The 25,256-nt window shown below is 34.8% G+C and overlaps 1 protein-coding gene across 1 annotated transcript in view; it reads right to left on the bottom strand.

The window, feature by feature from the left end:
• Positions 1–23,864, bottom strand: part of LOC149554405 (isoflavone reductase homolog P3-like) — a 48,313-nt gene extending 24,449 nt beyond the window's left edge. Inside the window, exon 1 of the mRNA XM_089828860.1 lies at positions 23,726–23,864. Coding sequence (XP_089684986.1) covers positions 23,726–23,864 — 139 coding nt within the window. The remainder of the gene's footprint in view (positions 1–23,725) is intronic.
• Positions 23,865–25,256: the final 1,392 nt, after the last annotated feature.

Here is a 25,256-nt window from a genome sequence, read left to right as displayed (position 1 = left end):
ATTGTAGCAATGATGTGAAGGGAAAATCTCACATTGTTCATAGGGTCATAATAGTTAAAAGAATAATGTGGAAAAAACATGTGACATAGTGATAAGTATGAAATATGAAGGCGGTCATAGTTTTCCAAGGCTAGATAGTTAAATTGGAAAGCAATCTATGAAGCCATGATATGAGGTAGTCAACAAGTCAACATAAGATGGAAATTGGATGAGATGGAACAATGTTGAAAGATTATTGGGCCACATAGTGAGTTTGATTATTCAAAAAATGACACAACTTACCTAGCATGGTTGCAAACATGGCATAAAGAAACTCTTTAGTGGAAAACTAATTCCTTGATCATTTGCAACTATCTTTTGATGATCTCCATGCATGTTTGATGCAAAGGACATTCCATCATCACCCTAATTTTTTGATAAGAAAAATAAGTTTTACAAGGATCTTGAAACCCAAGAGTTAAAACACATCATAAGGCTAATAATAAGCAGTAAGCGGCTAGCCAGTAAAAGAAGGCCAACCAAAAGGCTAGTTCAATAGACAAACAAAAAACCAAGGCTAATAATAAGCTAGTAAATCCTAGCCAAAGAATAAAAGCCAACCTAAAGGCTAGTACAATAGACTAACAAACCTACTAGACAAAAATAACTACAGCAATCATTCATTCCAAAAGACACGAAAAGAAAAACCATTGTTAATCCTCTGTCTTTCTCTCCAGCTCCTGTATTATTTATGCTACTTCATAGGCTATGTTAATCTCCTTAGCCACCTAGTCCTACTTCTTCTAACTATCCTACTCCATGTTGTTGAAGGTAATGTCAGTAGTCACTTCCTCTTCCATCCTAGCTCTTTCTCTATCCTTCTCCTCACTTTCATCCAGAAGACCCCTTATTTTCAGCATTCCAGTAAGGGATGAGATATTATCATTGATAGAGGTCAGAACATCATCGCCCTAAGTTATCCTTTCACTCAACCATGCAATTATGATTGCCATTTCTATCTCTTTGAGGTTAGAATTGGGATGAAAGATATGATTTTCTGCAAAAATTTAATGGCAATAGTTGGATTTGGCTTCTAGTAGAAGTTTTCTAAGTTATGCTTGAATTATAAAAGTAAGTTTTGTAACCCTTCCAAGGGTCAGTCTTCTCTCTAATTCTACAATAGTTGTCTTCTATGCTTTGCCACTATAATTTTCCTTTTACTTGTGAATAATATAGCTCTTAGTTATACCTCTTTCTTTAATTAATATATTGGGTAACATCTTCTTGCCTTATATTGATGTATTTCTTTCATTCTTTAGTTATATGTTGTGACTATTTAACTTTGAATGATATAGAGTGAAGTTCTTTCCTTATATCATTTCATTGATCTCTGATCTATGCATGATTGTTGAGTCAAAGTTCATATAGAATCTATGTATTTGAGGATTGTATTGATGAATTTTGCTTCCTTGATGAGGGATAAGATTGAACAATACTATTTGGTGTATCATCCACTCTAGATTAGAATAGGTAGTTTTCTTTCCATGCATTATTTCTCTCTTTTACTCTCAATAAATAGTTAAGTGCACCCTAATAGTAAGGAAGCCAACCTTCTCCAGAGACTCAATCTCTAATTACAAAGTCCCACACTTTCAAGATTGTTTCCATGTTACACAAAGTTTCCTTTGGGTAGAAACTTTAGTCAAGGGTGCAAACTTCCATGTCAACATTTTATGGCATGCCTAATGGGACACATGCTAAATAATTTCTTAATTCTACTAGTTAACTAGTGTCAATAAAATATCTTCAAATCAATTTTGAGTAGATATTGATGCTCTTAGCATTCTAGGCCTTCAAGAGGCTCAATTTCAAAGCACATGGCAACTCAATCCCTACATATTGGGTTCCATACCAAAGTTGATGTGATTCATGCCTAGAGCTCAAATGAGGGCATCTCCTAGAGGTACTTTTCAATATACTAATCTTTCACTTTCAAATCCTAGAAGAAAAAAAAATAGATTATCTCTATCATGAGTTAGGAGTTTAGTAGTAACCCATACACCTACTAGGTCTCCTTCTACTCCTCTTGTTGATAGGTCACAACCTAGGGTATTATATTCTCATTTGAATAGACCATTATTCCACATTGATCTCCTTAAAATCAAGATTTTTTGACTTTCAATGGTGGGAGTTCTCTCATTCTAGCTCAAAGGCATGATATCCCATTTACTACTTTCAAAATCCTACCTGATTTTACTAGTAAAACTTCCATTTCTCCTATAGAGCACATTCAATAAATTTCAAACATCTATAATATACATGGTATTACAAAAGATGATGTTGTTGTTAGATTGTTTGCCTCATCTCTAAAAGGAAAATCCTTACAATAGTATAGAGGGTTACCACATAATTCTATTACTAACTAGGATGAGTTAGGAGAGGGATTTTGTAAACATTTTGAAGATAAAAGTGATCATCTATCACTTTTAGATAAGCTAACTACCATTAAGAGAGAACCCAATGAATATATGATAGATTTTAGTTATAGATTTTTTTTAAATGGGACAAAATACCTATTGCAGTGAAGCCTACTCTTGGTTATGCTTTCTTGCATTATCTTAGAGATTTTAATAGTGATATTGCTACCATAGTGTAAACTATGGGAGGAGACACTTTTCTAGTTGAATATGAGACCTCTATAAGAGTAGAGAATATCTTGATTCAAGGAGGAAAGTTATCTCTAAGGCCCCCAAATGCCTTTCTTCCCAAACATACCTACTCATCAACCTATAATAGCCTCCATTCCTACCACATCCATAAGTCAAACTTTTACTGTTATCCCTTCAACCTCTATATCTACAAATGGAATGGATGAAATTAAAACTATGATGCAGGCTATAATGCAAAATCTGGAAAAAATCAAACATTACAACTCTAATATACACAAAATATTTTAGGATGCAAATGTTGTGATGCAAAAAATGAATAATGAATTGGTGACTCTAAAGAGACAAGATCAAGGTGCCAGACCTTTTTAGGACAATTATTAGAATCCTCCATTCAATAGCCACCAAATTAGAGTCAAATCTATGTCCCATTTAACCAAAATAGACCTATAGGTGATGCTAACCCTACAAATACAAATCCAATAAGGACTATAATTTCTCAAAATAACTTGGCTCAAGAACAATATTTTTGTTCGATTTGTAATTTCTCATATGAAAAATGTGTCCACCATAGAGTGGAACCTTATCAAGCCTTAACTACAAAAGAACAAGCAACAGGGCATCAATATGATGCTAATCATCCTACTATTGGTTTTTAATCCCAACAATAGGGGGTTGTTCTTTCATGAATTAACAACTTAAGGATTACTGTCATGTAAATCATGGAGAAAATGATGGGATAGCTCACAACACTAGAAGAAAAAGAAGAGCTACTGAGGATGCTATGCCTCCTCCACCAAATTAGATTCAACTTTAGGTGCTTCCCCTCAAGTTCTAGTTACAAATGTACAAAAGAGGGTTGTTGTTCCATTGCAATATCAAAGTAACAAGAAGACTAAAGAACTCCATGTCACTCTCATTCATACATCATCCCCTATAGTCACTAAGGCTCCATCTAAGTTAGCATGCACTCCTCTCAACATTATAGATCAAATGAAGAGGACTAATATTAGTCTTCCTATGTGGAATGTTCTTGCAAAGCCAATTAAATCAGAATTATTACAATAAGAATTAAGGACTATCAGGGTGCAAGATAGACTGGCTACAATGGAAGGTGCAACAAGTTTTGTGCAACCTACAAGGAAAGAAGAAACAAGTAAGAAGAGAAAGCCTTCCCCCTTTTATCTCTCTCTACTTATGGGAGATAAGTTATTTGACAATTGCATGATAGACTCTGGAGCTAGTAGCTTAGTTATGCCTAAATGTGTAGCTAATAGCCTTGGTATTTAGTATGAGGTGATGGCTAAGGGAGTTGTTCAATTAGATGGTACCTTTTTCATGATAGTAGGAGTGGTTAAAGATATGAAGATGGCATTACATGCATGTCCAAGTTGTACAATCACACAAGATATAATAGTTGTTGAACTCCACCCACATTTTGTTGTCTACCTATCTAGAGACTTTACTACAAAAATTGGTGGTTACATTGCATCTGACTGGTCCTATATGTTTTTTAGAACAAGATATGGAACAACCCTTAATTACATAGAGACTTATACTCCTAGCCCCATAAAAATGAATTGCACAATCTAGGAGAAGGATGAGGAATGCACAACTCATGAACATGACACTTCTCTAGCACAGGTACATAATTATCTTTTGGATGAGTGGGCCACTTCTTATCAATTCAACCCAATATAAGAGGCTAAGGAGATGGGCCTTGGAACTTATTTCATATTTGAAGAGGATGCTCATATTCCCAATCTCATTAATGAAAAGGGAAATACAAATGGATTTTGGAATATGTTCTTTGATGGCTCAAGTAAAAAAAATGATTCAAGTGTTGGTGTAATGTTGGTTTCACCTAATTTTGAAAACTACTATTTTTCATACAGACTCCAATTCAGCTACACCAATAATGTGGCAGAGTATTTGGGGGTAGTGAGCTAGTTGTGAATTAGATTAGAAACCAAAATGTCACAAAGAAAAACCTTCTCAAGTCATACAAACATAGAGTGTGGGATCTACTTGAAGGTTTCCAAGCATTCAACATTCAAAGTATTCCTAGAGATAAGAATAAATATGTTGACAGGCTTCCAGTAATTGGTGCTCACCATGAACATACCAGAGCATGATATTGATGAAAAGGAGCAAAAAATCAGAATTTTTGTAAGGCCTACCATCCCAAATAATTATACAAGTCGAAAAAAAATTTACTCTAGTTTAAAAATTGTAAATTTCTTGCAAAATGAAGTAGAATTCTTTGCTAGAAATTAGTCCAAACTACAGAGCTAGTATGGGGATCAGATTATATGAACCTCAGTTATAATAAACTACCTAAAGGCCTAGTCACTTTGGAGGGCATATTTAGATCTGATGACCAAGAAAGAAACAAAGGCTCAAACTTGACTACAAGGAAGGATGACTACACACCTATCACCATTGCTAATGGAAAGACTCTCAACTTGGCAAAGGTCTACACTAAGACTAAACAAGAAATCTTTATTGATTTATGTCAAGAATTTAGTTATTTTATTTCTTTGATATATGAAGACTTAAAGGGTTTTGACCCAAGATTATTTCAGCATACCATAGATTTAGACCAAGATGCACAGCCTGTTAAACAAAAATATAGGCCAGCTAAACTTAATATTGAACCATTAATGAGAATAGAACTATCTAAGCTCATAGAGGCTAATATCATTTTCCCTATCTAGCACTCCTCATGGGTAGCTAATCTTGTCCCTTTTAGGAAGAAGAATGGAGAAATTAGACTACATGTAGATTTTTGGGACCTTAATAAAACTTCTGTTAAAGATCACCATCCTCTTCCTTCTATGGAATAAATTCTATCCAAGATTAGTGGTTTAGAAATATTTTCTTTTCTAGACAGTTTTTCAGGCTACAATCAAGTGTTATTCCAAGAGTAAAAACAATATAAGATAACCTTCACTGCGGAATGGGGTACCTATGCCTATTTTAAGATGCCATTTGGACTAACCAATGCAAGTGCTACATATGAAAAGGCAATGGAGAAGGCCTTCAAAGGTATGCTAGAAAAATTTGTACTAGTATATCTTGATGATATAACTATATTTTCAAAACATGAAACAGATCAATTTGATTATTTGAGGTGGGCTTTCATCAAATGCAAGGATTATGGTGTGTCCCTAAACCCCAAGAAGTGTGTGTTTTCCAATAATCAAGGAAAGCTCCTAGGACACATTGTGTCAAGGGATTGACTAGCAATAGATCCAAAGAGAGTGGAGGAAATTCTCTCTCTTACACTTCCCAGTCATACAAAATGATTGTAGATTTTTCTTGGTAGCATCAAATTCATAAGAAGGTTCATCCCTAATCTTGCTTCCATGGTGAAACCTCTCATAGCCATGTTGAAAAAGAACATAATGTTTACTTGGACCAAGGAAGAAAGGCTATTTTTGAAGAGATCAAGAAATCAATTGCATCAACCCCCACTCTCGTCAACTCCAACTTTGATAGAGATTTCATCCTCTAGTCTCCTAGAGGAGAGTCAAGTATATCAACTATTCTAACACAACTAAATGAAGAAAATTTGGAACAACCCATTGATTTATTTAGTGAAAGGCTTAAATATTATGAGGTAAAATATAGCTATGTAGAAAAGTAGGTCATTATTGTTGCAAGGACCCTCAAAGATTTTAGACATATTATGTCTCATAACAAGGTCTAACTTTTAGTCCCACTTGTGTATGAAGGAGTTCCTCCTAAAAAAGGATATCAATGAAAAAAGAGCTAGATGGATTAGCAAAGTCATGGAATATGACATTGATATTAAGATCACCAAGCTTGTGAGACACAAGAGATTGTATGCGAAAATGGCCTCATCATTTGAGACACCTAAAGAGGTTGCCCTCTTAATACAAGGTGAGCAACCAGTAGAGAATGAAGATCATAATGATTAGTTGCATGACATGACTACCTTCTTAATAGAAGGAAGATATCCCCAAGGCCTAGATAGAGTCAAGATAAGACAATTCAGATTGTGATCTATTCCTTATGTCATGGTGGATGGAGAATTGTTTAGAATGGGTTTTGATGGAGTCCTATTGCAGTATATTCTTGGGTGGTCTCAAGGATCACATTCAACATGGGGTACACATGTTTTGTCCTAGCTCAGTAAATGAGTCTTTTATATTGGCATGCAAGGTAGAGGAGAAGTTCTTGATTCATAGAAAGCAAGGGACTAATGTGATGAGAGAAAAAGGATATTCAACACCTTTTCTTCCTCAAGCCACTATGTTGACTCCACAAAAAATTGATGAGAAAAGAGAAAAATGGTTGTGTTTCAATTGTGATAGAAAATATAGTTGAGGACATAAATGTAGTAAAAAGAAATTGATCTATATTGAAGGTCTAAGTAAGGAAGAAGAGGATGAGCCCATATCAGAGGAGGATAGGGAGTTAGGTGAGAAATCACATGATTCTCAACCAATCATTTATTGTCATGCACTTTCAATTTTTAGTGCACCACAAACTCTCAAGGTAGTGGGTTTCTTAAAGAAGTAGAAAGTAATAGTGTCGTTTGACTGAAGTGGTACTCATAATTTCATCAAAAAAAAGTTGAAAACTCTTCTAAATTATTTTATACATCTAGCCCTAGATTTTTAGGTTTTGATTGTAGATGGGGGCACAGTTAGTCGTTCAGAGAAGTGTCATAGCATCAAATTATCCATAAGATTATCAACTTGATACCCCTGTGTATGCGATATCCATGGGTGCAACAAATATTATTTTGGGAGTACAATGGCTTACTACATTGGGAACAATTGAGATGAACTTCCAAGAACTATTCATGCGATTTCAATCAAAAAGAGAGGTAGTGGAACTAAGGGGATTGAAGGAAAAATCCCTACAGATGGTAAGATCTCATCAAATGCAAAAGCTTCTTAAGAAAGGTGTGGATGGATTTTTGGACCAGCTATGTTCATTAGAAGTCTCTCAATATAATGCTCTTACTCATCCAAATTTACAAGCAATAATTGATTGTCACTCAGTGATTCTTGGAGATATGCCTAAAGGACTTCCTCCTAGGAGGGATCATGGCCATGCCACACAACTAGTCCCATGGAGCCAACCACCAAACATTAGGCCTTATAAGTACTCACACATACAAAAAATTGAGATAGAAAAAATTGTTGAGGAAGTTCTAGAGGAAGGAACTATTAGGCATAGCCAAAGTGCTTACTCCTCACCTATTATGCTAGTACATAAGAAGGATGAAACTTGGCACATGTGTCTAGATTATAGAGTGCTCAACAAGTACATCATTAAAGATAAGTTTCCTATTCCAATCATCAATGATCTTTTGGATGAATTAAATGGAGCTATGTATTTTACCAAGTTAGATCTTAGATCAAGTTATCACCAAATTTGGATTAAGGAGGAAGATATTTGTAAGATAGCATTTCGAATGCATGAGGGTCATTATGAATTTTTGGTGATTTCATTCAATCTTACCAATGCACCATCTACATTCTAAACTTTGATGATTTCCACTTTTATGAAGTTCTTGAGAAATTTTGTGTTAGTGTTATTTGATGATATATTAAATTTATAGCAAGACTTGGGAAGAACGTTTGTAGCATGTAGATCAAGCATTACAATTACTCAAAGAACATTTATTTAAACTCTATGCTAAGCCATCCAAGTGTTTTTTTGGTCTTAAGGAGGTGGAGTATTTGGGACACATAGTTTCACATGAAGGAGTAAAGGTGGACCCTAACAAAATTAAGGCTATCATGAAATGGCCTATTCCAAAAACTATTAAGAAGTTGAGGGGTTTCTTGCGATTGATAGAATATTATAGAAGATTTGTGAAGAATTATGGTGACATAGCAGCACCCCTTACAACTATATTGAAGAACAATTCTTTTTATTGGAATGAATCTACTAATGTATCATTTGAGAAATTGAAGAAGGATATGTGTACAACTCCAATACTTGCCACTCCATACTTCACCAAGGAATTCATTGTGGAATGTGATGCATTTGGAAATAGGATAGGAGTAGTTCTCATGCAAGAAGGTTGACCAATTTCTTTTAAGAGCTGTCAATTAAAAGGTAAAAATCAACTCAAACCTATTTATGAGAAGGAAATGTTACCAATCCTTCATGTAGTTAAAAATTGGAGGCCTTATTTAGTGGGTTGACAATTCAAGGTTAATACAAATCATGATAGCCTAAAATATTTTTTGGAGCAAAGACTATCTTTAAAAGAGCAACAAAAATGGGTCACTAAGATGTTGGGATATGACTTTAAAATTGTATACAAGAAAGGGAAGGAAAATAGTGTGGCCGATGCACTTTCCAGGAAGGATGAAAAAGATGAAACCTTATTGTGTGCCCTTTTAAGATTACATGAAAATTGGATGGTAGAAGCCAAAGATGAGTGGAAAAATGATGTTGCAACAAGTAATCTCATCCACCAAATAAAAAGTGACCCTAGTAGTTTAGATAAGTTTTGTTTAAAGGGGGATATTCATTGGTATAAAGAGTGCTTGTATCTCTGCAAGAATTTGACTCTTAAACACAAGATTCTCAAAGAACTACATGAGTCCCCAATTGGTGGACATTCAAAATTTTTGAAGACATATCATTGGGTCAAGAAACATTTTTTTTGGAAGGGCCAAAAGGTGATGCTCAAAAATTTGTGGTTGAATGTTTGGTTTGTCAAAGAAATAAGGGCGAAAAATTAAGACACTTGGTCTCTTGAAGCCTTTATCTATTCCTAGCCAACATTGGGAAGAGGTATCCATGGACTTCATCATAGGGCTTCCCAAATCTAAAGGTCATAATGTCATCATAGTAGTAGTTGATTGCCTCACTAAATATGCACATTTCATTGCAGTATCACATCCTTTTATAGCAAGTATAGTGGCAAAATTTTTCTTGGAGAATATCCAAAACCTACATGGTACACCTAAGGTTATTGTTAGTGATCATGATCCTATCATTACTAGTCACTTTTGGAAAGATTTATTCTCATGTTTGGGTACTCAATTGGCTCATAGTTATTCATGCCATCCTCAATCATATGGGCAAACTAAGGTGGTTAATAAATGTTTGGAAGGATATCTACATTGTTGCACTTCAAAAAAATAATCCCAATGGGTAGATTGGCTACCTCTTGTAGAATAGTGGTACAATACTTCTTTTCATAGCTCATCAAAAATGTCTCCATTTTTGGCACTCTATAGATATCATCCTCATTCCATCACATCATCATTAAAGGTGTCACCAAGAGTTCAAGTAGTATAGGACCACTTGCTTCATCAACAATAGGTACTTTTAGGACTCAAGGAGAATTTAGTTGTGGCACAAAATAGAATGAAACAACAAGCAGACCAACATCATAGTGAAATAAATTTTGAAGTTGGGGACTCGGTCTTCTTGAGATTGTAGCCTTATAAAAAAATCTCAATGAAGAAAAAAATAATAATAATAAGTTGTCTCCAAGATATTATGGACCATACAAAATCATGCAACATATTGGTAGTGTTGCCTACAAGCTTGAGTTTCCACCAAAAACGAATATACATCTAGTTTTTCATGTTTCTTTTTTGAAGAAGGTAATTGGGTAGAATATTCCTACTCAAGTAGTACTACCAGAACTTGATGAAGAAGGAAGAATAATTTTGGAACCAGAGTGCATTCTTCAAACATGCATGAAGAATCTAAGCAATAGAACCTTGACTTAGTATCTCATCCAATGGAAGAATTTACTAGTTGAAGAGGCCACATGGAGGATGACAAGTTCATTCAAAAGAATCCACACTTGTTTAGCATTGAGGAAATTGCTTCTTTCAAGATTAGGGACATGCTACGCCTTTAATATTGGTGTATATAGGGCTATGAATAGTCAACTTGTCACTATCTTAATCCATAATTAAGTTATGTTATCATTATTATATTATTATTTAGGTAAGTAGGTTGGCCTAGGTGTTATGTACGGTTGTGTATATTCAACCTAAGAATAATTAGGTATATATAGGAGGTTGTGAGTCTTATTTCATGATCATATTGTGAAGTGTGTTCTCTTTGGAGATATTTGGAGGTTGCCCCCTTGAAGTGGCCTATTACTCTCAACTATTATCAAGTATTTATATAATATTTTATATTACTTATTCTATTGTCCAATTTATTTCATTACAATAGTACACAAGAACAAAATGAAAGGAAATACAGAATAGGGAACTCCAGCCATGGCATTGAACTATTGGATCTCAATGGTAAAAGTGAAAAGTACTACCACCCAACCTCATGGTAACCCAAAATGGGTCCACTCCCATTGTACTGAGGAGATAAACTCAAGTCCCAAATAGGATAATAAACTCAAAAGTTAAAACTAATATCTAGGTTCAAGGAATCACCTAAAAGAAAACTATCTCAAAGGGTACCAAGACACAAGTATCAACTAATCCAAGAAGCAACACAAACACATAGGGAATCTACTATGCAAGTGGGAAAGTGTCATTACATGAGTCAACTCTAAGGTTACTCTATCAACCACTGTGGACTCTAGACCCCCTAGTGTCTCTATATGGCATCAGTATCCTATCATATAGAGAAGGCATACTAACAAGTCAACTCTAAGGCTACCCTGGCAGCCCCTTAAGACTCCAGACCCCCTAGTGACTTTATGTGACATCTCATCTTATTAATTTATTTTAACCCATTTAATGAAATATTATCACCTATTAAAATAACTTGTTGATCTCAGATTGGTTTTGACAATTGAGTGCCAACACACTTAAGATATTTACTAAGTTCATGCCGAGCTAGTCATACATGTTGAGTATAATATGTATAGATGTCGAGTCAATCAAGTGCCAAGCAAACAAACAATGTGGAGCAAGTTGAAGTGCCAAGTGAACAATTGATGTCGAGCAAGTTCAAGTGTCAAGCAAGAAAAAATTATAGTAAGTTTCGAGCATTAGTATTACCAAGTGTCGAGTAACACAAAATAGACCTAGTTGCTTGTGATGGTACAAAAAACTATGTAAACCATTTTTGAGTTGACTTATGGATAGATCTCGAAGCTTCAAACAGATTGAATCCATTTGGATTCCCTATGTGATCAACATGCAACCAATTAGAAAAATGGAAGGAATTGAGTGAGAAAAATGAATGAATCTCAATCGTAGATTCATACCTAACCCTAAGCCACCAAATTCTTTTTAAAGGGAGGGAAAGCCCCATAATTCATAGTGTGTGTGAATGAATGAGAAGGTGATGCTAGAAAAGATTTGAAGGAAATAAAAGGGGTGAATTGATTAGTTTCATAATGACTTAGAAGAAGGACAGAATTGCAGAATTAGTTAGTAGAACAAAGGATTGAGGATACAACAATTTCATATTAGATCAGAAAGGATCAAGATGGACTGAATTGAGATCTAAAATCAACAATACTAGATTGTAAGTGTATCAAATCAAACATTCTACTATATTTTCTAACAACTGTATCAGTAGGATGAAATCTTTTGTGTTAAGATTGATTCAATAGTCATAGTGAAATCCTTTAACAGGGTGGCATTCCACTTTTGAGTGTTCTAAAGTCCTTTAGCTAGGAACACTTTTAATAGGGTGTTGAAATCTTTTAATAGGGTGGGATCTAACAATCCTTTGTAAGCCTTTAATAGGGCAGATCATGAGAATGGTCAAACCATGTAACCTTAATAAGTGAACTTTTTTTTCGTAGTAGTGAAGAATTGTGGGTGTCATCCCCACCCAAGTTTTACCTTCTCATTAGAGGGCTTCTAGGTAATCATATCTGGTGTCAAGTGTTTATGTGGATTCATTTACTTTACATGTTATTTCATTATGTTAATGCATGCATTGTTTTAAAGTTAAAAGTTTTATTGGATTGCTACTTCTAATTTAACACCCCCCCTCAAAAGTATACATTTCCCATTTTTATTTCCAATAATTGGTATCAGAGTTCTCATCAAGAGAAGCCTTACAACTTTGAGAGAAGATCTTGAGATGGAGGTTTACAAGTTGGGAAAGACCATTAAAAATTAGGAGATTGAGATACATATCTTGGTACAACAATTGAATGAAGCCAGAAATGACTTGAGAAGTTTGCTAAAGAGAAGGAAAGAGATTGCTATAGTAGAAGATCACACATAGTATAGAGATATTGACACCACAAAGTTATTTATAGATGGAATTTCCTATGAATTTGATGCAACAATTGCAAATCTCATGGACAAGAATAGAGCACCAGCTGAGGAGATAAGAAACCTCAAGTTGGAACAAGAATCACAAGCTATATTGCTATGTGAGGTAATTGAGAAAAAGGAGAAAGCTATACAAGACAAGGCCATGATTGAAGAAGACAAAAGAATTTTGGCAAACAGATTAGAAGAGAAGTCAGTAGAGTTGTCCAGGATCTTAAACATGTAATTAGACACCTTAAGTCAAATGATGAATGCCCATCATGAGTTGAATGTCAAGGACATTGACATAAATACCTTGAAGTTGTAGAATGAACAACTATAGAATGGGTTGAAAAGAGAAAAGGAATTTTCTAAAAGTTTCAACAAGCCAAATGAAGCCATCAAGTACTCTGAGCATCTACTGAAATCCCCTAGATCTCGTAGAGACACATCAAGATTGGGCTACACAAGCACTAAAGAAGGAGAATCATCTACAACTATTGAGGAAAGAAATAATAATGGTAAGAATTCTAAACCTACTTGTCATCATTGTGGAAGGAAAGGACATATAGCTAATTTTTGTAGGAGCAAGAATGCTAATTAGAGCGCTAAGCCTAAGAACATGACTCATTGTCACAAGTAAAACAAATAAGGTAATCAAGCACATGAATGCAAAACTAGAACCATGCATGTAGAAAATTTTGACGGATGCTACTACAATTGTTAGAAGTTTGGACACAAAGCCTTTGAATGTAGTTCCAAGTCCACATGGTCATTAAACAAGTTAGCAAAGGGAAGAAGCTATGAAAATTCCTATAACTAGGATTACAATACAAGACATAGCTATCATTATTGTTAAGAGTATGGGCACATCTCTGAGAATTGCATTAGAACACACTTTAGTGGTAGCTACAACAGATGGTTGAGTCAAACTACATGTTTTAGCTATTTGAAGACTAGTCATATCAGAAAGCATTGCCCAACAAGAACAAAGGCACCTAACTTAGATTTAAACAAAGGAAAAGGCAAGGTAGATGTTGAGCACATTAGAGGAGAAATGAAAAAATCATTGAAGAAGAAATATGGATGTAGAACATCAAATGAAGGAATCACTTCACCTAATAGGTCAAGTGATCATATCTCATCAAACTAAGCAAAAGGAGGTATGTGGGAGTGATATTTAAATGCTTCATCATACATTAGTTCCAAGATAAGTTATTGTTGAAAAGTATGTATTAGCATGAATAAAGATGCAAGTAAACAAGGAAAAACCAATGTTAAATATTTAAGTTTTCATCTTACTATCAAGTGTGAAAAATCCTCTTCAATTGTTGAGTAAATTCTAGTGTGTGTCGAGCTATCAGCTAAAGCCAATTGAAGCTGAATGAGTAGTAGCTACTAAGTGAAGGAAATTTCTATAGAAGTTGAGCAAGGGTAATTCTTATAGCTTTCGAGTGATGGGAAAACTAATGGATGCCAAGTAAAACAAAAATTGCATAGAAGCTGAGTTTATAGCTATACATGTACCATACATTAAATGTGATGTTTTAAAAGGGTACAAGGCAGATTTTTGCTCATTTTTTATCATTAAAAACATAGAGCAAGAGCGAGCAAAGTGAAGAAGTGATTTTAAAGCAAGAGTGAGCAGGATTGAAGCATTTGCACTTATTCCAATAACGATTAAGCATCACTTCATCAATCTAAATGTATTCTTCACATACTGAGTTACGTAGTTTCATATTTGTTAAAACCTTAGTTTGTAAATATGCCCTCTAGTTCTAAGAATCCAAAGGATAAGGAACCATTTTATGTTCAACTAGTCGGTAATGAGGTAAAGCAACTAGATTTTAGAGCCATACATGAAGTAGCTTACAAGAATGATCCAACAGGTGTCTTATTTGTTATTCCACCCAAGGTCGTAATGGTACAAGATGTAAGGAAGTGTTGTAATTGCAAGGTTGGAGGAATTGGAGACATAGAAATACATCAAGTATATGGTAAATTATGTGAAAATGGAGTGTTGAAGGAAGAATTCAAAATCGTAGAAAGAAAGGAACTAACCCATGCCCTAGATTTCCCCATTGTCTTCAAAACGGAATGGATAAGAATTTTCTTAAGCAGAATCCATGATGGATGTCTATGGCTAGAAGGAGGACCTATCAAACTTTCAAAGAGGATTGTACATAGGGTTATAGGATACCCAGCCCTAGATCAACCCAAGACCCTAAGGACAGACTCAAAAGAAGTAATAGAGAGAAATATAGGGGCGAAGTGGAACAAGAGAAGAATGACAATTGATATTATCAAAGATCCACTTCTTGAATTTGCAATAAGGGTTATATCATACAAATTATATCAGTCAAGCTGACTGAATAGTGTTCCATGTATAGCACTTGATGTAGAATATAAGATTATGAAGAAAGATCATACTTATGATCTTGCAAAGCTACAATTGCAACAAATAATGGAGAACTTAGGAGCAATAAAGAAGACTAAAAGTGCTCAATTTAAGTTTGGTTCCATATTGATATGCATATTTTTCTATGTTCAAAATGAATTCCCCTCTTTTGCTAGAGTAGGATGGAAGACCAATAGATCTATGACTGTGCAAATAAATGAGTACATTGAGCAAATTAGAGACAACTTTTAGTCAGTAATGACTAGTTACTTTGATGATTTCAAGCAGTCAATGAGATAGAGGCTGAGAATTCTTGTTTCCTTGGTGGAGAAATACTACAATGACATTTTCTTTCTAGTAGATATTGACTACACTTTCATCCAAGTTGCAATGCCTAGAGTCAGATGACTAAGGCCTTTGGGTTATGAAATCAACATTGATAAAGCCTCAACTGCCATCACTGCACTTCTTGTAGAAGAAGTTGATAAGACAACTAAAATCTTTGGTAATTATGATGTTGTAAAATCAAAATTTGAAATGGAGTTGAAAACTGCCTCAACTCTAAAGAAGAAAGATAAAAAGGTGAGGAAGCTGAAAGCCAAATTTGGTGAAGGATTTTAAGGCAATGATGATTAAGATGATGAAGAAAAAGAAGAGGAAGAAGAAGAGCAAGGCCAGGAACCTCTTTCTCTAACCCAAGACATGGGTAAAGATGCTAAACAAGAAGGTGGTGAGGAGGAACAATCCAAGGAAGCACTAGCCAAACAAGAACCAAAGAAGATAAAGGCTAAAACACAACTTGTAGCTCAACCAAAGGGAAAGAAGATTGCAAAACCAAGCCCTGAAAAGCCTATTGCTCCAGCTACAAGAGCCAACACAAGGCCACCACTCAAAAGCCTATGGAGAAAGTAAAAGAAAATAAAAAGGCTACTGAACAACAAGGTATTGTGCAGAATAAACTTAGGAGAAAATATGTTGGACAACCAAAATTAGATGATGAAAGGACTGAGTCAGAAGACGCAAGCTAGTTCAAAGTGGTAAGTCATGCTCCCAAGTTTGATATTGAAAACATTTGTGACAATATTAAGAATAATGCAGACTTAACAAGCTTGAAAAATCTTGAATTTAATAAATTGAGTAGAGAATATTAGAATAAGTTAGAAGAATCAGTGTATGCCATGATGAAAAAATTCAAGAATACCCCACTTGAATTTGATAATACAATGCCCAAAGATTTATATTCAATTATTGAGAATAAATGGCACTATTGCCTAAATATGGAGAAGGAAATAAGAGAGTCTACATTGGCACAAGTGATCCTAGAATTATCAAAAGGGAAAATCACAAAGGCAAATAAGAAATATGGTAGCAAATTTGCACCCAAATATAGAGCCTTCAACATACTTCAAAACAAAATTAAAGATGTTGTAAAGAAATCCACTCAAATGTGGAAGTTGATATATGGCTTGACTACTATCAAGGAAGGAGAAGAGAATCCCTTTGAGGGAAGGAACAATGGAGAAGATGAGGATAATGATAAGAAAGGAGAAACTAAGAAAGAAAAAGGAGATAATATAGTGAGGGAGACACAACAAAAGGAAGATGAAATGGCAAAAGCTGAGAAGCAACAAATAGAACAAAGTGTACAAGACACACAATTGCCACCATTAAGCCCTCCACATGACACAAACACATCTATAGTCACAATAAAAGTGAAAAATGTTCCTAACAGCTCAACTGAGAACATTAATCCATTAACTACAAAGGATCTAAAGAAGATCCTTGTCCAATCCACACTATAGGCTAAATTGTGTGATAATCCAGTGTTGGTCAGTGTGGATGAGTTATAGAAAGTAGTAGTTGATATAACTAGGGATAAGGTGAATACATAAGAACCACCTTCTACCATCCCTATAGCTACTAGTGGTCAACCTCAAGTGAAAACATTAGTGGATACATCAACAAAGGTTGACACCACAGTCAAAGTTGTTATGATTGAACAACAGACTTAGACTGTAGAGGAGCCCACAAAGGAACAAGTAGGAAAAAAAGAGGTATCTATGCCTGACATAAAAACTGAAGGTGTAGGAAAAAAAATTGCAATTGATCAAGGAAGACCAAAAGAAGACATGGACATTCCAAAGGAAAAGGAGCAGAAAGCCATTCAAACATTGGTTAATTTACCAACAACTAGCATGCCTACCAAAGTCCTTCAAGAGCCGAGCATTGATGCAATGCCACTGCATATTTATGCACTAGGCTTGAGCTCAACAAAGGTTGCAAGGGTACTTTACTATGGAGACCCAACACTAGATGAAGAAATAGTTATACCAAAATATGGCTATGCAACCATGAACTTGGAACAGATTACTATCATGCAAGAGACATTGGAAAGAAAGAAGAATCATGAGATACTTAGGAAAGAGTATAAGCAAAGGAAAGCACTACATGAGATCAAAGACATCTTTTTAGATGCCTTCATCCTGCAAACACCTGATGAAAACAAGCCTATATTAGAGCAATTATCAGAAATTATTGAGCAAGTGACAAATGAAGACTAGGAAACCAATGTAAAACTCATGGAATGGTCTGAAAAGAAATTTCAAGGTAAAGTAAATGAGAAGATATCTAGTGGAATAGAACTATCACAAGTGGAATTGGCTAGAAAGATTGAAAAAGTGAAGAAGGTACTTGAGAATATATTCTCATTGTACACAAAATTGTGAGACCCCACGCTCTTCACATAAGAGACAAGCTAGAGGATTTTGAATCTAGAAATAAATTTGAAAATATCTGGTATGCAATTACTAAAAAGCCTAGGTTAGAGTGAGAAGCACTTTCATTGAATGCTTCACATGCAAAAGGAACTAGTTGTATTAACAACAAAAGAGGCTAACACAAGAGCCAAGCTAGTCCACATTCAAGCTTCCCTGACCCCTCACATGGAAATACTACAAAAAGAACTAGCCTATGCAAAAGAAGTGCTAAAGAAAGATCCTAATATTTCAACTTTAGATGGCTTAGTTCACCTTGCAATAGAGATATCCATCCAAATCAAATCATTAGATGTTGCAATACACAACTAGGATGTTGCTCTCAAGATTGTAATGGAATTGAGCAAGAACTCTATGGATAAATACACAATTAGTGTATAGACCCTTTGAGATAAGTGTCAAAAAGGGGGAGATAAAAGATGAAGATAAAAGCTAGGGGGAAGACAAATATGCAAGGGGGAGACATGTGAAAGAGGAGATAAAGAAAATAGAGAGAAGAGAAAACAAAGGGGGAGTAAACAACAAAAAAGCAAAAATAGGGCATATCAGATAAAGAATATCAAAATGATTGAAGACATAGAGTATCAGCAAGAGGAAAATCTACTCTGAGAGATTTTGGATACAGAAAAGACACATTAACTTAGGGGGAGTTACACAAATTTTTAGCAAAATTTTGGGGTATATAGTTCATTACAAAATTTTTAACAATTTTGAAGTTTTGTATATTTTTCGAACTAGATGTATATTATACTCAAAGAAATTAGATTCATCATGTACAGTTAAGTGTTTTTGCCATTTATGTCAAAGGGGGAGATTATTGATCTTAGATTGGTTTTGATAATTGAGTGCCAATACACTTAAGATATTTACTAAGTTCATGCCAAGCTAGTAATCCATGTCAAGTATAATATGTATAGATGCCAAGCAAATAGACAATGCTGAGCAAGTTCAAATGCCGAGTGAATAGTTGATGCTAAGCAAGTTCAAGTGCCAAGCAAGATAGAATTATAGTAAGTGTCGAGCATCAGTATTACCAAGTGTTGAGTAACACAGAATGGACTTAGTTGTTTGTGATGGCACAAATAACTATGTAAACCATTTTTGAGCCAACTTATGGATAGATCTCAAAGTTTTAAAGATAAGATTGAATCCATTTGGATTCCCTATGCGATCAACATGCAACCAATCAGAAAAATGGAAGGAATTGACTAGGAAAAATGAATGAATCTCAATCATAGATTCATACCTAACCCTAAGCCACCAAAGTATTTTTAAAGGGAGATGAAGCCCCATAATTCATAGTGTGTGCATATGAATGAGAAGGTGCTTCTAGTGAAGATTTGAAGGAAATGAAAGGGTGAATTGATCAGTTTCAAGGTGACTTAGAAGAAGGATAGAATTGTAGAATTAGTTAGCAGAACAGAGGATCAAGGATACAACAATTTCATATTAGATTAGAAAGGATCAAGATGGACTAAATTGAGAACTAAAATCATCAATTCCAGATTGTAAGTGCATCAGATCAAACATTCTATTGTACTTCCTAACAACTGTATCAACAAGATGAAATCCTTTGTATTAAGGTCGATTCAATAGTCATAGTGAATTCCTTTAATAGGGTGGCATTCCAAGTGAGTGTTCTAAAGTCCTTTAGCTAGGCACACTTTTAACAAGGTGTTGAAATCCTTTAATAGGGTAGGATCTAACAATTCTTTGTAAGCCTTTAACAGGGCAAAAAGAGCAGATCATGAGAATGGTCAAACCATGTAACCTTAATAGGTGAACTTTTTTCCTGCAGTAGTGAAGAATTGTGGGTGTCATCCCCACCCCAGTTTTACCTTCTCATTAGAGGGTTTTTAGGCAATCATATCTAGTGTCAAGTGTTTATGTGGATGCATTTACTTTACATGTTATTTCATTATGTTAATGCATGCATTGTTTTAAAGTTAAAAATTGTATTGGATTAGTACTTTTGATTCAACCGCCCATACCCCTCCCCCCCCCCCCTCAGAAGCATACATTTCCCATTTGTATCTCCAACATAACCTGCAATGGGTTACTTGACAACCTCTATAGTGCCTTAGCCTGCATTGCAAGCCACTTCCCCACATGACATATAGATAACCTACCCTAAACTCAGCAAAAGAAAAAGTTCTCAATGACCATAAACCACACATCAGTTCTTCAACAAGCAACTGGAAAGTACTGAAATATTACTAATCATAATCATAGATTCAACCAATATGATTATCCTAACAAGACTAATCCAAAATCAAGTACACATAAGCCAAATCCATGTCATAACATGACATCACCAAAATAAATCATTTAATCACCTCAGTCCTATACAAGAAACTAGGGAGCAATCAAGGATAACTGATTGAAGACTCAAACTAGCCCTTATTGGAAAACTAGAGAATATTTTTAGGTGATGCAAGAATGATTTTACACATTGGAAGCTATTTTTTTACTAACACACTCAATATAAAATATGAAATATTAACTTTTATTGCAAAAACTTGCATCGTACACTTTTCATTGTTGCAGGTTCATTGCAAATGTAATTGTGTTCATTAATATAAAATTCTAATGTAAATTTTATTTCTTATTGGGATGAAAGTAGAATGCTTATTACTTCTTCAATCTAAGAAAGCCCATAGATGGGTATGATTTCAATTTGATAACTGAATTTATGAATGTAAAACAAATTAATCAATTTATTAGTTGTGTGAAAATGGTTCAAGATTGTATATATGTGGTGTCTTCCACTTTTAGTTGCACTTTATTAAAATTATAATGAAGATACTCCATACTTATTTTACATTGGAATGAGCATGAACTCTACCTAGAATTCATTCAATCAACTTGCATCAAATGAATGTGGTGCCAAAATCATTCCTACAACACCATTACATCCTTATACAAACAAATGAATGATAAAGGCTATATAATCACTAAACAAAGTCAACTTCATCAGTTTAGCAATGAACAAGGAAACAGAAAATTTTCAATAGTGGTGGTTGATTTTGATGGTGATGAAATAAGAGTGGCATATTTCAAACTTATTACAACCAATGTTATGATTGCATATGGATTGGGAGGATTCTTAAAATCTCAAAAGGGAGCCCCATACAAACGTAAATGAATTTTAACCATTTAAGGCAAGATTGAGAAATCATATTACAAAATAATTCCATTGTTGAATTGTGCTTTGGGGAAGAGCTTTTTTTTATTTAAAGCAAAAGTGGATGTGCCACTATATATATTATTATATAATAAGGGGAAGATAGTTTATATCCCCCCAAAAATTAATTTTATATCAATAAGTAAGATTAACACTATGGAATCAATTGAATAGTTTATATCATGGGTGTTGTGTTATCAATCAATCCATAAAATATATTATTAAAAAAGAATGCTAAACAAACTCAAAAAAGAAGACTTCAATTGAAAGACATGTTAAATTTCAAAGTGGGGTTGACATTGTGGGGCGATTTTTTCAATAAGGAAGCTCACCAACTTCAAAGCATGTCTGATTCTAGTGATTTTGGTGGAAAATCTATAGCAAAAATCAATATAACCTATTTTTTTATAAATCCAAATATTTTAGAGTCGTGTTAATTGAGATCCTTGGTTTAATATAAAAGGGAGTAATCTTACTTTGAAAACTATGGCACAAATTAAGGATGAGGGACTTGGTATATCTAATACACCTTGCTAGATTGTGACAGACACTACTTAATCTTATGTAAAGGCAAACAATTTCTACTATGCAACTTACCCCTTAAATAATGGTAGCATATATATACTTCATTGCAAAGTGCAAGATTATACTACTTTCACTTAAGTTATTGCTTTTGAAGTAGGAGAAGAAATTGTGGGTATTACAATAGTGGAACTAAACACATTGCAATATGAAGAACAAGATGACGTCAAGCTTAGAGGAATTATTCAAAAAGTCTTTCTAAATAAATACATATTCAAGCTTCAACTAAAAGGACATGCTTATAATGATGAAAAGAGGGTTAAGTGCATTGTCATAAAAATGAAAGGAAAATGACTATTCATCTGAAAGCAAAGTTTTGTAAGATTCGATTGTTAAGTTCTAGATTTTTTCACATTAAATTAATTCTATGTATATCATTTATTTATTTTTAAAGTTTTCAAATTTCAAATAAAAATACTGGATATGTCTAAGTTAGTTCATCATTTTTTTCTACAATTGATTAATACAATTAATAAAACACTAATATCACCATAAACTATTAAATTTTACATAATACATGTATATTATAACTACATACATAAACTTGTGAAGTTTATATTTTTAATAATTTTATTTTTTCTTAGTCTAATAATTTATTGATATTTATGAATATTAGATATTAAATATGTGATATCTTTCATCATATTTCATTTTATTTTATTAATTTAAAAATATAGATATACTGGTTTTACATTTAACTTGAATAAAACCAGCCCCTAAATAAGCTGAAAACAATTCCCATTGATGGAATAATCCGTACCACTTGCGAACCCGATATCTTTCGAAAAAGGATCTTTTGCAATCACGGTAGGACCATGCGGCGCTTTCATCACGGATGACCCAAAATAGTTAATGAGCGAATCTTACAAAAGACAAAATTATACATCCATTTAATTCCTTGGAAAAGCCTAACCTTTTAGTCGGCTCTTCAATTTCAAGAAATCGCCCAATAAACATAACATGTAGAGTTCATAGTTGATGAGATGTCACAAACAAACATGAATACTATGGATGGAACCATCTCACCCTATTTGTTGAGTAATATGTTTTTTTCTCACCTTGTGGGGTACCTTCCATTTCGTGGGCAGATAAATAACTATATCTTGCAATTCTCAAGTACCCAACACTCATCATATAAAATACTCATTGACTTGTCAATCATTTATTAAGAAGTTCAAACGTTACCGAAATTCGCGGAGCCCCTGTTATCATTGGCTCACCCATGGTGTTGTTTACACTTAGTATGAGGTGACTCCTCCTTATGTCGTTGAGGCAAGATATGGGAATTTCCAAACTTGATGACCCCATGGATAACACACCTAATTTCTATCGGTTTGCAAAAGTTTAAAGATTAAAGTATTTCATTCATTTTTATTTGATATGCATATAGTTTATTGTTTTATAAGGAAAATAAATTATTTATATTTTTCAACTTAATTTAGATTAATTAAATTAATTAGGTATATTTTTTTTTTGAAAAAAGAGGGGGTAAAAATTTATTCAACCAAAATCAAAGTACAAAGCAAAAGCACACAGCCCACAACAACACTACATCTTTATGTTATCCAATAACAACTGCTCAACAATCCCACTAAACTCAAGAGGTAACTCATCTCTTCCACTAATATTCCATCCATCCACGTTCTGTGAAGCCCACTTCGCCAAACAATCAGCCACTTTGTTCCATTCTCTAGGGATATGACGAAAGGAGACAGAGTACTTACAAAGACTTAAAGTTTGTCTGACCAAAGCAGCTAATTGCCAGCTAACATTCTCCAAGCTTTGACTATTCAACATGTCCACAATAATCTGAGAATCAAACTCACAGATGATCCTCTTTCAACCTAAAGAACAACCTCTCTCAACCACAATCTTAATAGCAAGAACCTCCATCAAATTATTAGAGTATTGACCCTTGTAGATAGAGAAGAGAAAAACCATACCTCCATCATTGTCTCTACCTATGCCCCCAATACCAGCATCACCAGGGTTCCCACGAGAAGAACCATCCGTATTAATCTTCAAAGTCCCAGCCGGGGGGGCGAGACCATTTCCCATCCCAACAAACCCGCTACTTGCCATGGCACAGTCTTTTTCCAAGGTTGACACCCCGTCTACTATCTCCCAGATTCAAATTTTGCATAACAGTATAATCACCAGGATCAATATCTTCAGACATATCACACTTAGCGAAGATGGTCTCCTGGAGCCTACTAAGAATAATCCTCCAAAGATGCAAACTTTCTAACTTAGAGTCACAGAAAATTCTGCGATTCCACTCTAGCCAAAGGTTCCGAAGAATGAGAGACGATCTAACCATCCACGCAACCTACAAGAAAGAAGTCTTCGCTGGAGGTCTGCCCAAACTCTCCCAAAAGTCAATTAAAGAGGATGTATGAATACAACAAGCCTCCCACCATCTATGCCATATTTCTCCCAAATAAGGGCAAAGAAAAAATAAGTGAGAAGTACATTCCTCATTGTTCGAACATAGGAAGCAAATAGGACCCTGAAAATTGTGTTTGCAAAGATTCTCCCAAGTGAGGCACTTGTTCTAAGCCAACAACCATAAGAAGAAATTACATTTCGGCCAAGAAAGGTTAAACCAAACCCTCTTCCACCAACTTACCTCTTTTGGACCATGACGGTTCCTATCAAGCATAGCATAACCTTGAGCCACAGTAAACTTGCCTTTTGGGCTAGGACTCTAGGCCAAGATATCTTGCTCACAAAGAGAGCTGCAAAACCTACTTTCCAAAGCTTTAATATGAATGGCACAGTCCTCATCTAAGCCACCCACGGGCCACTCCTGAGGGTCCTTCCAACAAGTCACCTCCACTTGACCTAGACGCTTGATGCTTGACCATCTTAAAGTGCTCCATCTTAAACCATCCAGCATTAGTAAAAATGTGGCAAAGAGTATGAAGTTGGGGGAAGCTAGAAAGAATGGGAGGATGGTTGTCCTAAGAGTCTTTCCAAAACAAGGCATTAGAACCACTATTACAAATCCAGAAGAGGCCTTCCTTAATAAGTTTAGCCCCCTTCTTAAGAGTGTCCCAAATACATGAACCTTTACCCACCAAAGTAAGTCTTGGTACATCAGGGCAATCGACACCTGAAAAATACTTGTGGGCAATAATTTTGGCCCAATCATGCTCTTGACATTTACACCATCTCCATTATAGCTTGGCAACCAAAGTAGTGACAACAAGAGCCATCAACCTAAAACCAAGGCCCCTGGCATGCTTCGGCCTACACATAGAGTCCCACTTAACAAGGCTCCATTTCGAGGAAAGAAGGTTGTTAGACCAAAGAAATTGCCTAGGTAAAGCATCAAAATCCCTCACAAAGTTGGAAGGGGGAACCTAAACACAACATTTGTAAATTGGGAGAGATTGCACCATAGACTTAAGAAGAACCACTCGCTTAGCTGAAGATAACCATCTATAAGTCCAGTGACTAACCTTACTCTGA

This window comes from Cupressus sempervirens, chromosome 5, assembly GCF_028749045.1.
Source record: "Cupressus sempervirens isolate cs-2001-9-10 chromosome 5, ASM2874904v1, whole genome shotgun sequence".
In the NCBI taxonomy this organism is placed as follows: Eukaryota; Viridiplantae; Streptophyta; class Pinopsida; order Cupressales; family Cupressaceae; genus Cupressus; species Cupressus sempervirens.
This window is presented reverse-complemented; position numbering and strand designations above follow the sequence as displayed.